Genomic DNA, 13,225 nt, shown 5'->3' on the forward strand with positions numbered 1-13,225 from the left:
TGTAGACAGAAGCCATGTCATGGATAATTCCATGGTGGGATTACATGGTCAGTGAGAAAGCCGAGGTAGTTTGAAGCAGGGGTGGGTTCCAGCACGGTCCTCTCCTGATGTCTTAAAACCATCTCATGGGAGCTTCACACATGTGCCAGAGACAGGCACACACGATATATTTTTGGTAATGAAGCACTTGCACATGGCCAGCACCCAGGAGCCCCCTTCCTGACCCCCAAGGGGAAACCACTACCCCGATTCTTGTCTACTCACAACGCTTCACTCACCTGGTCCACTCTGGCCAACTGGACACCAAACTTGCCTCCAAACCCCCAGATGGAGTCAACCTGCAAGCAGCACTTGGACAGCTTTGACTGATACTCAAGGCCGACAGCTGACTGAAACAGGGGCAAAAGTGAAGCATCAGACACCCACCAGCATGGCCACACTGGACCCGCCCCCCGACCCTGAGGCAGCCTGCACTTCTGGTTGGCATGGGTGATGCAAACAAAATCACTCAACGTGGAAGCCGGCCCAGAGGGAGGTAACTCCATGGGGCATCACAACACTGGGGCCCCCCAGTCAGGTGTTCCTGAACCCTCTCCACACCAGGCTCCCCAGAAGTCTCCCAAGAACCCCAGCCACAGGGGGCCTTCTGAGGTGCCTGGGTGTGAAGAACCAGGAAGCCAGCCCCAACCAGAACCACAGAGCCAGCAGCCTGCCAGCGACTCCTAAGCCCACTTCCAGGAAGACTGCTGGCAGTGATCACCCTTTTCAGGTGGGACACTGTCAAAGCACGTGGCCCAGAAATCAGGGCACAAACTGCAATACAGATGGCATGCTTCAGGCACACCGCACATTCAGTGTCAACACCTGCCACACACCCAGCCCACCCAGGGGTGCAGTGGGGCCTGCCACCGTCCCGCCACCCCCCAGTCAGGGAAGCGGGTCTGGTGACCTCTCAAGGCCACATGCACACCGAGCAGTCCACCCCGAGCTCCCGCTGTGTGGTCAGCAAGCCATGGCCCATGGCCCACATCCAGCACTGAGGTTCTTTGTAAACAACATACAGATATTTCTGAACATTGTTCCTTTACAGAAAATCTATGTCTAACTTCGTGTCAAGACAATACAGGTACTTCAGGAGCCACCAGAGACCCTGTGGTGGCCAGGAAGCTAAAAATATTTACACGCCGAACACTGAGCGGCCCTGTGCTGCTCCAGTCGCCCAGGCATGACCCTCACAGTAAGGCAGCAGGCGCCCTCGGCAGAATGGAGAGTGGTCACGGACCTCTTTGTGGACACTGAGGATGCAGGACAGATGACTGACGCATGACCCAATGCCGGGCGAGGAGGTGGCTCGTCCAGCCTAGCTCCTCCCCAGGGAATCACCCCCACCTTGGCCCCCTCCTTCAATACAGTGAGGGGCCGGGCGAGGAGGCGGCTCGTCCAGCCTGGCTCCTCCCCAGGGAATCACCGTCACCTTGGCCCCCTCCTTCAATACAGTGAGGGGCCTGCCAGCACACTACCAACTCCTCTCCTGCTTGTTTATCCGGAACTTCAGCGGCAGCGTTTAGGGTCCAACCCCCACAGGGTCACCACCACCTCTGACAACTCTGCAGGCAGCTCAGGGCACGCATTCTTCCACAGCTGGGGAGTAAACCAGGATTTACTTTCCAGTCTGGAGGTGTTACTTTCTCTCCCTCCCAGGCTGGATTCGATGCCCACAGCCAATAGCCGATCTGGAGCAGCACGGCTTCCAAAAACTTGTGGGAGAGACCACCCATCTGCAGCTTCAGGGGTCTCATCCAGAAAACATCAGCAAGGTAACATGGAGGCAGCAGCATGCCCAAAGGATCCACCAGCGTGACTCTTCATCACCAAGAAGTCAGGGAGGACTGTTCCAAAAATATGGCCAGAGTGAAAGCTTAGCGAGTCTCCCAACTTTCTGATGATAACAGCTTTCTCCCCCAGATTGGCCTTGGTCTCACACTGACGAGACTCTATTTATGAGATAGTCAGCACCAGGCAGAGCACTGCGGGAAGCAGGGATGATGCTCTGGTCAGGAGAGGCGCCCCTCTCTCAAGCAGGTGCTGGCTCACCAGTGTGACAAGCCCTGTCATTCTGGGCTGAGGCCGATCCAGACACAAGGCAGATGGGGTGGAATTACAGAGAAATCTGACCCCAGCTGATACCTCAGCACAGAGTAAAGGCAGACATCTCAAGTTACCCAGCCTGCGAAACGTGCACCCGCTTCACTGCAGATGCAGCACACCTGCTCCAGTCTATTGTCCCCTCTGCAGGGCGGACACAGCCCCCAGCTGATCCAGCCCCCTCCCTGAGTACCAGCAAGGGATGCTGCACTGTTAACAGCTTCAGTCCCACCTACTTAGACCTGCCTGTCCTCAGCCTGGTGGGCCACAGTTTGACGCTGGAGGACAGGGTCCTCTCTGAAGGTCACCAGTTGTGCGAAGGACAGCAGCACGCTAGGTGGCTGACTTTCCAGCCTCGACGTGAAACCAGGCGCTGAAACTCGGCTCTGGGCTGCAGATGGGAACCACTAAGGCTGCAGCCTGAACAACACATGACGCCCATGCCAGCAGTCTGGCTGCCTGTGGGCCTCTGTCCTGGTCACAGAGCTGGCCTCTGGTAGGATCTGATCTCCAACTGCAGCCTTCCCAAACCACCTCCCTCCCCAGCAACTCAGAATCTGAAGAGAGCTTCCAGAAACCACAGCCCTTCTCGGCTAAGGTCAATTGAGAGAGAGTTACTTCTGGCAAATCTCGTCCTCAACAAGTGGATTCCCAACTTTTCAACGGAAGGGGAGGGCTGAGAGACGACCCTGCTGACCCTGGCGAGGTCAAGCACGCCAGGACTGACACCACGTGGGTAGGCACTTACCTTGTCCATCCTGTCCTGCTCCACGCCAAACTTCCGTCCGTAGCTGTGCGAGGCTTTGGGTCCCATTTCCAGCTCTTTCTCCCTGAGGGTCTTGTGTTCTTGAAACACATTCTCCCGCAATTTGTGGATACTTGGGAGGGAAGAGATGGAAGACGAACAAATCGGTCACACAGACAGCCAAGACATGCGTCTGTGCTTTCTGGGAGGACAGACAAGGAAGTCATGTCTGCAATCTGTGAGGTGTCATTCCCCGGTGGCTCCCCAGCCCGGCCTCCCTTGTGTTCACTTTACTGCACCTCCAGCTGCCCCCAACTCCAGCAGTTTTCAGAGTCAGATGCAGGTTAATGGCAAAGAAAGCAAGTATGAACACACACAATGAGGCATCTCCAAGCCCCTACAGCAGCTGGGGCTACGACGTGGACAGCATTCCACCACATGGAGGACAGCTCCTCCGGGTTCACCAGACACATGAACCGGGAGAGTCAGCTCGATAAACGTCACCAGAGGCAAATGGGAGACAAAGCCAACAGGCTTGCACCCGGACGACCCTAGGCCAGGAACCAAGAGATGTGGAATATTCAGATGGTTTCTCTCAACATGAAGCACCCCGGCTTTCCATTCAAAGGTGAAGTGAGAGGCTTACAGAACTTAAGATGTCAAAGTTATTTTCATTTTAAGCGCTAGGAGCAGCGGGACAGATCACAAGATGCAGCCAGAACCGGGCAGGCCAGGCAGCTGTCACCCAGGGCAGCCGAGGGCCAGCTCACTCCACATCCGGATGACAAGCCCAGACGTACGGCTTAGAACACCAACCAGGACTGGCCACCTCCCAAGCCCCTGATGTGCTGGGGAAGAAGGCTATCTACACTTCCCTACAAGAAAACAAGCTACCCCGGAGTTGGCGAGTTAAGACGGGCCAAGTCAGGGACAATCCTTGCTTCGTACAGCCTCCTATCTTTACCTTCATGAGAACATGAAGTTCAGGATTCAGCTCACGGGATTCAACTGAAAACAACAGAATAACCACATTATATCAAAATAATACACATTAAGGAGGGGGTGTTTTTGATCTCAGGTCTTCAAAGACAGCCCATGCTTTAGAAATCTCCCTTCCTCAGAGAGAACAGCTTAAGTGACTGTGTTCCTGGATGAAAACTACAAGGTTGAAAACCAGACTGGAGAGTAAGAAGTACAGCAGTCACGGGCAATGAGGATTTAAAGTCACTGAGCACATCTTTACACATGCACGTACACAAACACTTACGCATGTACATGTCAGACCTCATTTTTATCTACTGTGTAAACAAGGGACCAGACAACACAGAAGCAGGGCCAGTCCACAGAAGCAGGGCACTCGCGCTACCCAGCGGGGAGCGAGCCCCACCTCACCCCTTCACATTTCAGAATGTCACTGTCACACAAAGATCGAGAAAGTCTCTTAATTGATGTGTTCCTGGTGCCCAGATAATGGCACGGCCTTGGCCCCCCATCTCTGCTCTTTTTCACTTACGTCATTCTGAAAAGGAAAAGAAAGAACGAGTACACCCCACACCCTGGATTGTAAAACAGCCCCCCACCCACCCACCCACCCAAAAACCTGGGAGGATCCACCTCAGGAGACGGGAAAGGTGGGCAGACTGGCGGCACCTACCACAAAATCGGGTGCAGTCCTCCCAGGTGTCGGCTCCCCCGTCGTCCGGGGTGATGGACACAGTGTGGACGGCCGAGGCTTTCCACATCTGGAAGAGCAGCGCTGAGATAGACGCCAGGAGAGCCCTGCCCAGAGAACCACACAGATGCTCTGCCCGGGACCCCAAAACCCTGGACAGCACAGGGAGGGCAGGGAGCTATGTGCTCAAGAGGTCCACTCATGGGACATCCTGGGGGTCCAGCAGCTAAGACTCCTTGCTCCCAATGCTGGGGGCCCAGATTCAATCCCTGGTCAGGGCACTAGATTCCTACATGCCACAACCATTAAAATAAAAAAAGGTCACTCATAATCCCCGTGCCTGAGTGACACCAGAAGGATCAAAAGAAACCTAACATGAGAGCAGTCACAGGGCAGAAACACAGAAGAAATACTCCTAGCTACAACTCAAATGAGAAAATTTTCTGCAAAATAAAAAAAGTCCCGTGTGCTATTTCACTCAATGGGAACCTCCCCGACTAGGTCTCCTGACAACAGTGTTGTCCAACACTGGGAATGCGCTGTCGCCAACGGAAAAGTCTGCTGCATTTTATCACAATTTTTTTTTAAAGCACCATTTTGACTCAAAAATAATTACTGGAAACCCTACAATGATTTTCTTAAATTAGACTCTAACAAGTCAATAAATGATTTAAGGGCTGGTTTGCCATCTACTTGGGGAAACACAGACACAGAGAATATCGATTTCTGTGCCAGGCATCCCTGAGGCAGGCCGCCCTGCCTCCTCAACAGACACCTGAAACACTGGAATTTATTGGCTCAGGCAACAATGACACAGCCTCGCAGCCGGACCACGCTGCTCTTTGCATAACTGCAAAGGCAAAATCTAGCCTTTCAGAACTTCAAAAAAAAGCAACGAGAAGAATGGTTTCATTCTACCCAGAAGTACTCATAAAACTGCACACAGGCCAGGAAGAAACTGAAGGCTGTTTGCACGCAACCAGAAGCCCCAACCCTGGTTTCTGAGCTGAGGACACTGCCAGTCTCACTTGGTGGGGCCACATGCTCTGTGCTCTGTGTGGATCCAAACAGGACGGGAGCCCTTCGCAGGCCTGAGACTCCCCCAGGCAGCTCCACCTGAGCCCCCAGCTCCTATAGGCCACAAGTCCAAGATGGTGGCGGGGATGGATCGAGGAGAAAAGCTCTGATTCCCAGATTGGACTCCTGCCACATCAGCTGGGTAGGGAAGCATGTGCCACCAGGTGGGCAGGATCAACGCAGTCCCCTGGACACTGTCCCACCGGGACCCTTGCTCCCCTCTGACTAGGTAAGCAAGGCAGGAAGCGCCCAGACACAAACTGCTTTGGACACAACCTTTGGGAACCCACAGACCGGCTCAGCACCGGCAGGCATAACCAGCGTGCCTGTTCACACATGGAGACACAGTTCCCCGAAAGCCAAATGCTCTGCCCTAAGCCTCTGCCTCCCCAAGTCAAGACTGCCCGTGGTACCACACTGGCCTGAGAAGGGGCTGCCCACCCTCAGGACTCCGGTGCCTAGTGGGCTCCTCAGCCAGTGAGGGGACAGTCGGTCATGCAGAAGGACAGGGTCTCCAGTGAGATGCACTCCGCACTCAAGGACAAGGTGAAAGCCGCGTCCTGGCCTGTGGCTTCTCCACGCTGGCAGCACAGAAGCCGCCGGGCCCACTCTCCACCCGTCTCTTCGGAAGCCAGCCTCACTCGTGGGCAGGTGAGCACTGGCCAGTTCGCCCCAGCGTCATGGCCACAGGCTCCCCACCCCGCCATGGAACAGGAAGAAGGGCCCAGGTGGCTGCCCGGGGGGAGGTGCCCCGAGTCTTCCACTCCAGAGTCCTGTGGAATCCCAAGCGCTTCCTAGACCACAGGCAACACCAAAATTGACTTTATCTTTCAAACAAGAAAATTTCCTCCCAGAAAGTTATCATCCCTATCTCTGCAAACCCAGTGAGAAAACACCCCTTGCGTTCCTTGTCAAAGGGGTTTCCCTGCCTGCCCAGTGGAGCATATGAGCACGCTCACCGTGCACAAACCTTTCTTCTCCAGGTGCAGATGTGAGACGCTCACAAAACTCTGCTGAAAACGCAGTAATCCAAGAAGAATTCCCAGGCACTGGGGAGAGTTTCTGTCTGTAAAAAGATTAAGAGTAAAAAGCTCAGAAGGATATGTGCTGACAGGCACCCTGGGCAAATCTTTGTGTGCTGAGATCCTTTTAGAATACCTCTGAAATCCTCCCCAACATAACAAGGTTTTGTAAAGAAATTTGTATTTCCCTAACCACAGACTTCAACTAACTTTCAGCCACAGTGAGAAACTACAGGAAATAAAGAAGTTCCATAAGATTTACAACTGTATGAAGTTTCTTCTTAATGCAAACAGAAATCATTGCTTCAATGGTTAGTGCACATTTTTGTTTGCTAAAATCCTGAGAGCTTTGCATTTCTGGCTCATCCTAATTTATTCTGCGATACAATTCTATTACTCTGGGTGTGTGTGTGTGTATGTATGTATATATATGTACACACACATATATATATATGGCTTCCCTGGTGGCTCAGACAGTAAAGAAGCTGCCTGCAATGCAGGAGACCCAGGTTCAATCCCTGGATGGGGAAGAGTCCCCAGAAAAATGAATGGCCACCCACTCCAATATTTTTGCAGGCAAAATTCCATGGATAGAGGAGCCTGGCAGGCTATAGTCCATGGGGTCACAGAGTCGCACATGACTGACTGACTAGCATTCTCACACTTTCATATAGATGTATGTATGAGAAGCACTCCCCAAAGGGATGGTGACATGACTGGGCTAGAACTCAGAGCAGTGACTGCTATCGGAATGTGAAGAATGGTGACTCGGGGAGCAAAAGAGAAGCAAGCTGTGTCTCTAATGAACAGGTACGGTTACTTCATAAGACCAACACTCCAATTCTCCGAGCCACCAGCTCAGCACCTCTTCCCTAAGACCACATGATAGCCCTGACTAGACACCGACTAACATTACAGATGCCTAGAATCCCCTTGTTCCCCAGGACCAGATTAGTCACAGGTATACACTGTCTGTGCTGACATGTGGCCTGGCATGCATTAGCAACCAGACAGATGATGCTCTGCTGGCCTTCCTCAATTCTGCCATTAGAAATCCTAACTTGTGTAGGTTGCTTAGTACATTCTGGGTACTGCAGTTGTCATCCAGCATCTATGAAAATCTTGCAAGGGTAGCTAGTGATAGGCTCAAATCTATAATAATCTATTCCCTCTCAATATTTTTAATCAAAAAAATCATGAGAACAACTCTTTGAAAAATTAAAGGCCTGTTTTGGTTTTTTTTTTTTCAATCCGAAGATAATGCCTCTAGAACCCTACCTCACACCACACACAAAAATTAACTGGAAAAAATGGATCAAAAAACCTAAGTGTCTGAAGTAAAACTATTAAATTCTTAGAAAAAAAAAACATAAGCATAGATTTTCACCACCTTGAATTCAACAACAGACCTTAGATGCTTTGCCTTCACCAAAAGCACAAGTGAAAACAGAAAAAAACAAACTGGACAAAATTTTAAACTTTTGGCTTCAAAAGACACCCATCAAAATGAACACTATTTACAGAATGAGAGACATTATTTTCAAATCATCTATCCAGAATATATAAAGAATTCTTACAAGTCAATAATAAAAGGGACAGTTAACCACATTTTTAAATGGGGAAAGGATCCGAACAGACATTTCTCTAAAGACACATAAATGGATGATAAGCTTGTGAAAAGACAGTATCATTAACCATCAAGGGAATGCAAATCAAAGCCGACTTTTGAGATACCACTCTACACGTTTTCTAGGGTAGCTACATTCCAAAACACAGAAAACAAGTTTGGTGAGGGTGTGCAGAAATCAGAAGGCTCTTATGCTGGTGGTGGAAATGGAAAATCAAAGAATCTGGCAGTTCTTCCAAAGGTTAAAACACAGAGGTGCCACATATCCCAGCAACTCCATTCCTAGGTATATAGAAAACTTGTTCACAGAGCATCACTCCTAACAGCCCAAAGTGAAAAGAACCCACTATCCTTGTGAAGTGATAGACATGCAGCAGGTGCTCTATCCATTCAATGGAATGTTACTAATATCTGAAGATAAAAGGAGTGAAGTACTGACACCTACTACAACATGAACAACTCTTTAAAAATCTTACGCTAAGTGAAGAAGCCGGACACAGAAGACCATACATTATACAGGCCCATTTCTATGAGTGGCCAGATCTGGTAAGTCTACAGCGAGAAAAAGCAGATAGTGTTGCCTACTGTTGGGGGGTGAGGGAACATGATAAGGTTTCTGAGGTGATGAAACCACCAACCCCGCGTTAGCCAGCCATTCACTTGCCCACCCTCTCCAGTGTAGCAGAGGAAACAGGTCTCACACGGCCCTCTCTCCACACCACCATTACCCAGAGGACTCCCCTCCCACCCCTGCCTCCTGCACAGTCAAAGACAAGACCTCTGATGGACAAGGACCCCAGGACGGCGCAGCCCACTGCAACACAGGGCAGACCCCAGGGCTCCCAACGTTCTCTCTCAACCAGGCGCTTTCCCAACGCCTGCTGCACTGCACGGACCATAGACCTGACTCACCAATGACTCCATGCAAGTGAAGTTTTTTTACAGATCTGTCACTCAAAATGCTTCAAAGAAAAGGTCGTGGGGGACACACTACCAGTTACTGAGGGGGGTATGGAGCAGAGCATCAAGGACAACCCCGCACACCCTTCCTCTCTCGGGTCTGGGAACACTTTCCATCCCGAGAGGCGCGGGCCAGCCTCCGGAACCAGCTCCCTGACTCAACCGCCGTCAGGCTCTGCGCAGCGCCGGCCGGCGGGGCGGCGGGGCGAATCACGCGGTCGGCACCGGCGGGTTAAGCCCCTAGCGAGCTCGGGGGCCAGGTCGCCGCAGAGCCCAGCGGGGCGCGCTCAACCCGGTCACCTCGGAGCTCTGCCCAGCGGGAAGTGCGTTCCTCACCCCCGCTCCCCCGGGCCAGACGCGGACAGATTCCGGGGGGAGGAAGCCCTGTCCCCCTCGCCCCAGACCCTCTGCAGGGGCACCAAGCTCCCAAGAGACTGACTCCCTTCCAGGTGACTCCCAGCCCGCACCCTGAGGGGCTGTTCCCAATCCAGAGCTGCTCCACTCTGCCGCCGCGCCGGTAGCTGCCTTTCCACTGACCTGGCTGCAATATCTCCCCGTCGGTGTGGGCCCGGGAGCTGGGAGGGAGCTGGGAGGGAGCCGCCCGCCGGCTCCCCCTCGGCCCTCCGCCCCTTGACCTCCCGAGTCCGGACCCCCTCCTTCTAGGGTTCCTCTGTTTCCCTAGACCCTCTAGGCTCTCCGCCCCCTCCCCCTAACCCTCCAGTCCTGGATGCCTCCCCGGGGCTCCTCGCTCTTCCCGGGACCCTCTGGGCCCTTGGCCCCCTTCCCGAACACTTGGGGCCCGGCCTCTCCCCCACCCCTTCCTCCCGACCCCAAGGTCCTGCACCCCTCCTGGAGGGCCCCTCTCCTATGCTAGACGCCCCCCTCAACTCTCTGGCCCGTTCCTCCCAGATCCCGGGCATCCTCCCCTCACACCACGGACCCTCCTCCCCAGCCCCCTCAGGACCGCGCGACCTGACCCCTCAAGCTCTGCCCCTTCCCCTTCCCCCAGCCCGCCCCCCTTCTCCGACCTCATTCCCCTCCCCAGGACTTCCCTCAGGCCTGGCCGCTTCCCCTCGGCCCTGTCCCATTCACGTTCCTCAGTCCCCCGGTCCCCTTCTCTCAGCCCCCTGCTCCTTCCCCTACCCCCAGCTCCTCGATCCCCTACTCTTCTCTCAGGCCCCGGCTCCGCCACTTCCCTCAGTCCCCCGGACCCTTTCCCTCAGGCCTGGCCCCTTCGCCTCTGCCCCCGGCCCATCCACGTCCCTCAGTCTCCCGGTCCCCTTCTCTCAGCCCCCGGCTCCTTCCCATCCCCTCAGCTTCTTGGTCCCCTATCTTCTCTCAGTCTCCGGCCCCTTCGCTCAGCCCCCGGCTCCTCCACTTCCCTCAGTCCCCCGGTCCCCTTCCCTCAGGCCCGGCCCCTTCCCCTCAGCCCCCCGGGCCCTTCCCTCAGCCCCCGGCCCGCCCATCCCCTTCTCCGACCTCCGCCCCAGTCCGGGGAAGCCTCGCCCGCGCTCTCCCCGCGCGCGAAACCGCCAGCGGAAATGGGACGAAACCGCCGCTTTCTTTCCGTTACTGGACTTAGAGGCTCCCGTGGACCGCAGCTGAGGAACCCGCCCGTTCCTCCGCCCGGCGGAGGCCGAGCTCGCTCACCGACGCCCGGGGTCGGTCTGGCCCGGCTGGACACTGCCCAGCCACCGCCCGGCTCCACTTCCGGTTCCGCGAATGGGGCGGGCAGCATTCGGGTCTCCGAGCTCCGTCCCTGCCGGCACGTCCCGCTGACCTGCACATGAAAAGCATCTTTTATTTCTGTTACATTGTGGGTTTTTTTGTTACTCATCTCCCTGCTTCCATTTCCTATCTGTTCTTGCATGTTGCCCACTTTTCTATTAGAATCATTAGCATATTATTCCTAGTTGTTTTAAATTCCCGGTGTGATCATTCCAACATCTCCACCATATCTGTGTGTCATTCTGGTGCTGGCTCTCTCTCTTAAAACACAATGAGTGTTTTTGTTTTTGGTCTTTTAGTATACCATATAATTTTTTGCTTAAAGTTAGACATGATGTACCTGTGAAAGGAACTGAGCTAACTAGGTCTTTAGGGTGAGGTTTTATTTTTGTCTGGCTAGGAGAAAGGGTTTACCGTAGCGGTTGCTGTCAGAGACTAAAATTCCCTTATTGTGCTCGTTTATCTATTCTCTATTGTTCTGGGTTTCCCTTTAGACTTTTCGTAAATAAGGTATAATACCTTCTGTGTCGACTTTCCTGGTGGTTCAGACAGTAAAGAATCTGCCTGCAATGCAGAAGACTCAGGTTCAATCCCTGGGTTGGGAAGATCCGCTCCAGAAGGACATGGCAACCCACTCCAGTATTTTTGTTTGGAGAATCGCATGGACAGAGGGATTGTAACATTTTCTGTTATTGATACTTCTCATTACATATCTCTTCCTTCCAGGTAAAGTTTATATATTTTTACTGGTTCTTACCTCTAATTCCCAATAGAATCTCTTTTGGGAGCTTTAAAATATATGTTTGGTCTGTAGAAAACTAATAAAATGAACAGAAGCTAGGATATCTCAGCATAGAAGTGATAACTATAAAACAAGAACCAAAAGGAAATTTTAGAACAGAAAATTCCATTATCTGAAATTAAAAATTCCCTTGAATGTTATTAACAGAGTTTGAACACTGCAAAAGAAATAATGAGTGAAATTGAAGAGAGATTTGATAGATCTGAAGAACAGAGATTAAAACAACGGAAAGAAAACAGGGAACAGTCTTGGTGACCTTCGGGACAACACCATGGAATATATTTGGAATTGAAGACTTAAAAGAAATAACTGAAAAAATGAGGGGAAAAAATGGCTGTAGTTTTCTCAAATGTAGTGCAAAACACCAACTTACAATTTCAAAAGGCTTAGAAAACCCCAAGGAAAGATAAAGATAAAGAAAACACCACCTGGACACATCATAGTAACAAAGAGAAAATTTTGTGCATAAAAATTTTATTTTTGCATTCAAAAGACCAATGAATGACAACGGACTTAAACAATGGAGCTAAGAATTAAAGTGGTAAAAGAAACCTGTTGAGTCATTGCTCATTTATACCCAGTGAAAATATTTTTAAAAAACAAAGGCAAAATGAAGAAATTGTGGCAAACCATATACAACAATGGCTGTAACTAGAATAAACATGTCAATTATAAGGCTGAGATTCTCCACCTGGAAAAAGGCAAGCTGAAATTATAAGTTGTCTAAAACATGCTCAGTCAGTCATGTCCCACTCTCTGGGACCCATGGGTTGAAAATAAAAACCAATAATCTCAACCATTCCACTGAAAGTAGCATCAAAAACATTTGGAAATGCATTTACAAAAGATGTATACAATCTGTACACAGAAAGCTTACAAAATGTTGTCAAGATTAAGTAAGAAAGGTCTAAAATAAAACCATCTCATTGATTGCAGACTCAGTATTGTTAAAATGTCAATTCTTGTCAATCATCACTTTCAATGCAATAGCGATTAAAATCCCAGCAGGACTTTTTAAATTAAATATTTTTAATTTATATAAAACTTATATGGAAACACCAACAAAGGAGGGAAAAAAGAACAATTGGAGGACTTAAACTACCTGATTTCCACAGTCACTATAAAGATACAGTAATCAAGACAACAAGCTTCCCAGGTGGCTCAGTGGTGAAGAATCTGCCTGGGTCGGAAAATCTGCTAGAGGAGGAAATGGCAACCCACGCTGGTATTCTTGCCTGGGAAATCCACAGACAGAGGAGTCTGGCAGACTCCGGTCCATGGGGTCGCTAAGAGGGGAACAGGGCTGACACATGTGCACACAATCAAGGCAACGTGTTATTGGCACAGGATAGAAAATGAATAGATCCATGGAACACAATATAGAGTCCAGAAATGGAACATGTACATGGTCAACTGAATTTCAACAAAGGCAGTAATATTATTCAAT

The 13,225-nt window shown here is 51.2% G+C and overlaps 1 protein-coding gene across 9 annotated transcripts in view; it reads right to left on the minus strand.

The window, feature by feature from the left end:
• The window catches only part of LOC122710281 (src substrate cortactin-like), a 169,075-nt gene that overhangs the window by 5,670 nt on the left and 150,180 nt on the right, over positions 1–13,225 (minus strand). For 2 of the 9 annotated variants that reach the window (XM_043928001.1, XM_043928006.1), the window contains exons 2-7: positions 10,899–11,028; positions 6,610–6,705; positions 4,545–4,669; positions 4,336–4,409; positions 2,894–3,023; positions 279–389 (exon numbers count right to left, since the gene is read on the minus strand). In XM_043928001.1, the coding sequence (XP_043783936.1) occupies positions 279–389; positions 2,894–3,023; positions 4,336–4,409; positions 4,545–4,669; positions 6,610–6,705; positions 10,899–10,986 (624 nt within the window). In that variant the 5' untranslated portion in view covers positions 10,987–11,028. Of the gene's footprint in view, positions 1–278; positions 390–2,893; positions 3,024–4,335; positions 4,410–4,544; positions 4,670–6,598; positions 6,706–8,764; positions 9,195–10,898; positions 11,029–13,225 lie in introns of those variants that run through there. The other 7 variants (XM_043928002.1, XM_043928005.1, XM_043928003.1 and 4 more) reach the window with 7 other exon arrangements.

The sequence above is a fragment of the Cervus elaphus genome, chromosome 16 (assembly GCF_910594005.1).
Source record: "Cervus elaphus chromosome 16, mCerEla1.1, whole genome shotgun sequence".
NCBI classification, from domain to species: domain Eukaryota; kingdom Metazoa; phylum Chordata; class Mammalia; order Artiodactyla; family Cervidae; genus Cervus; species Cervus elaphus.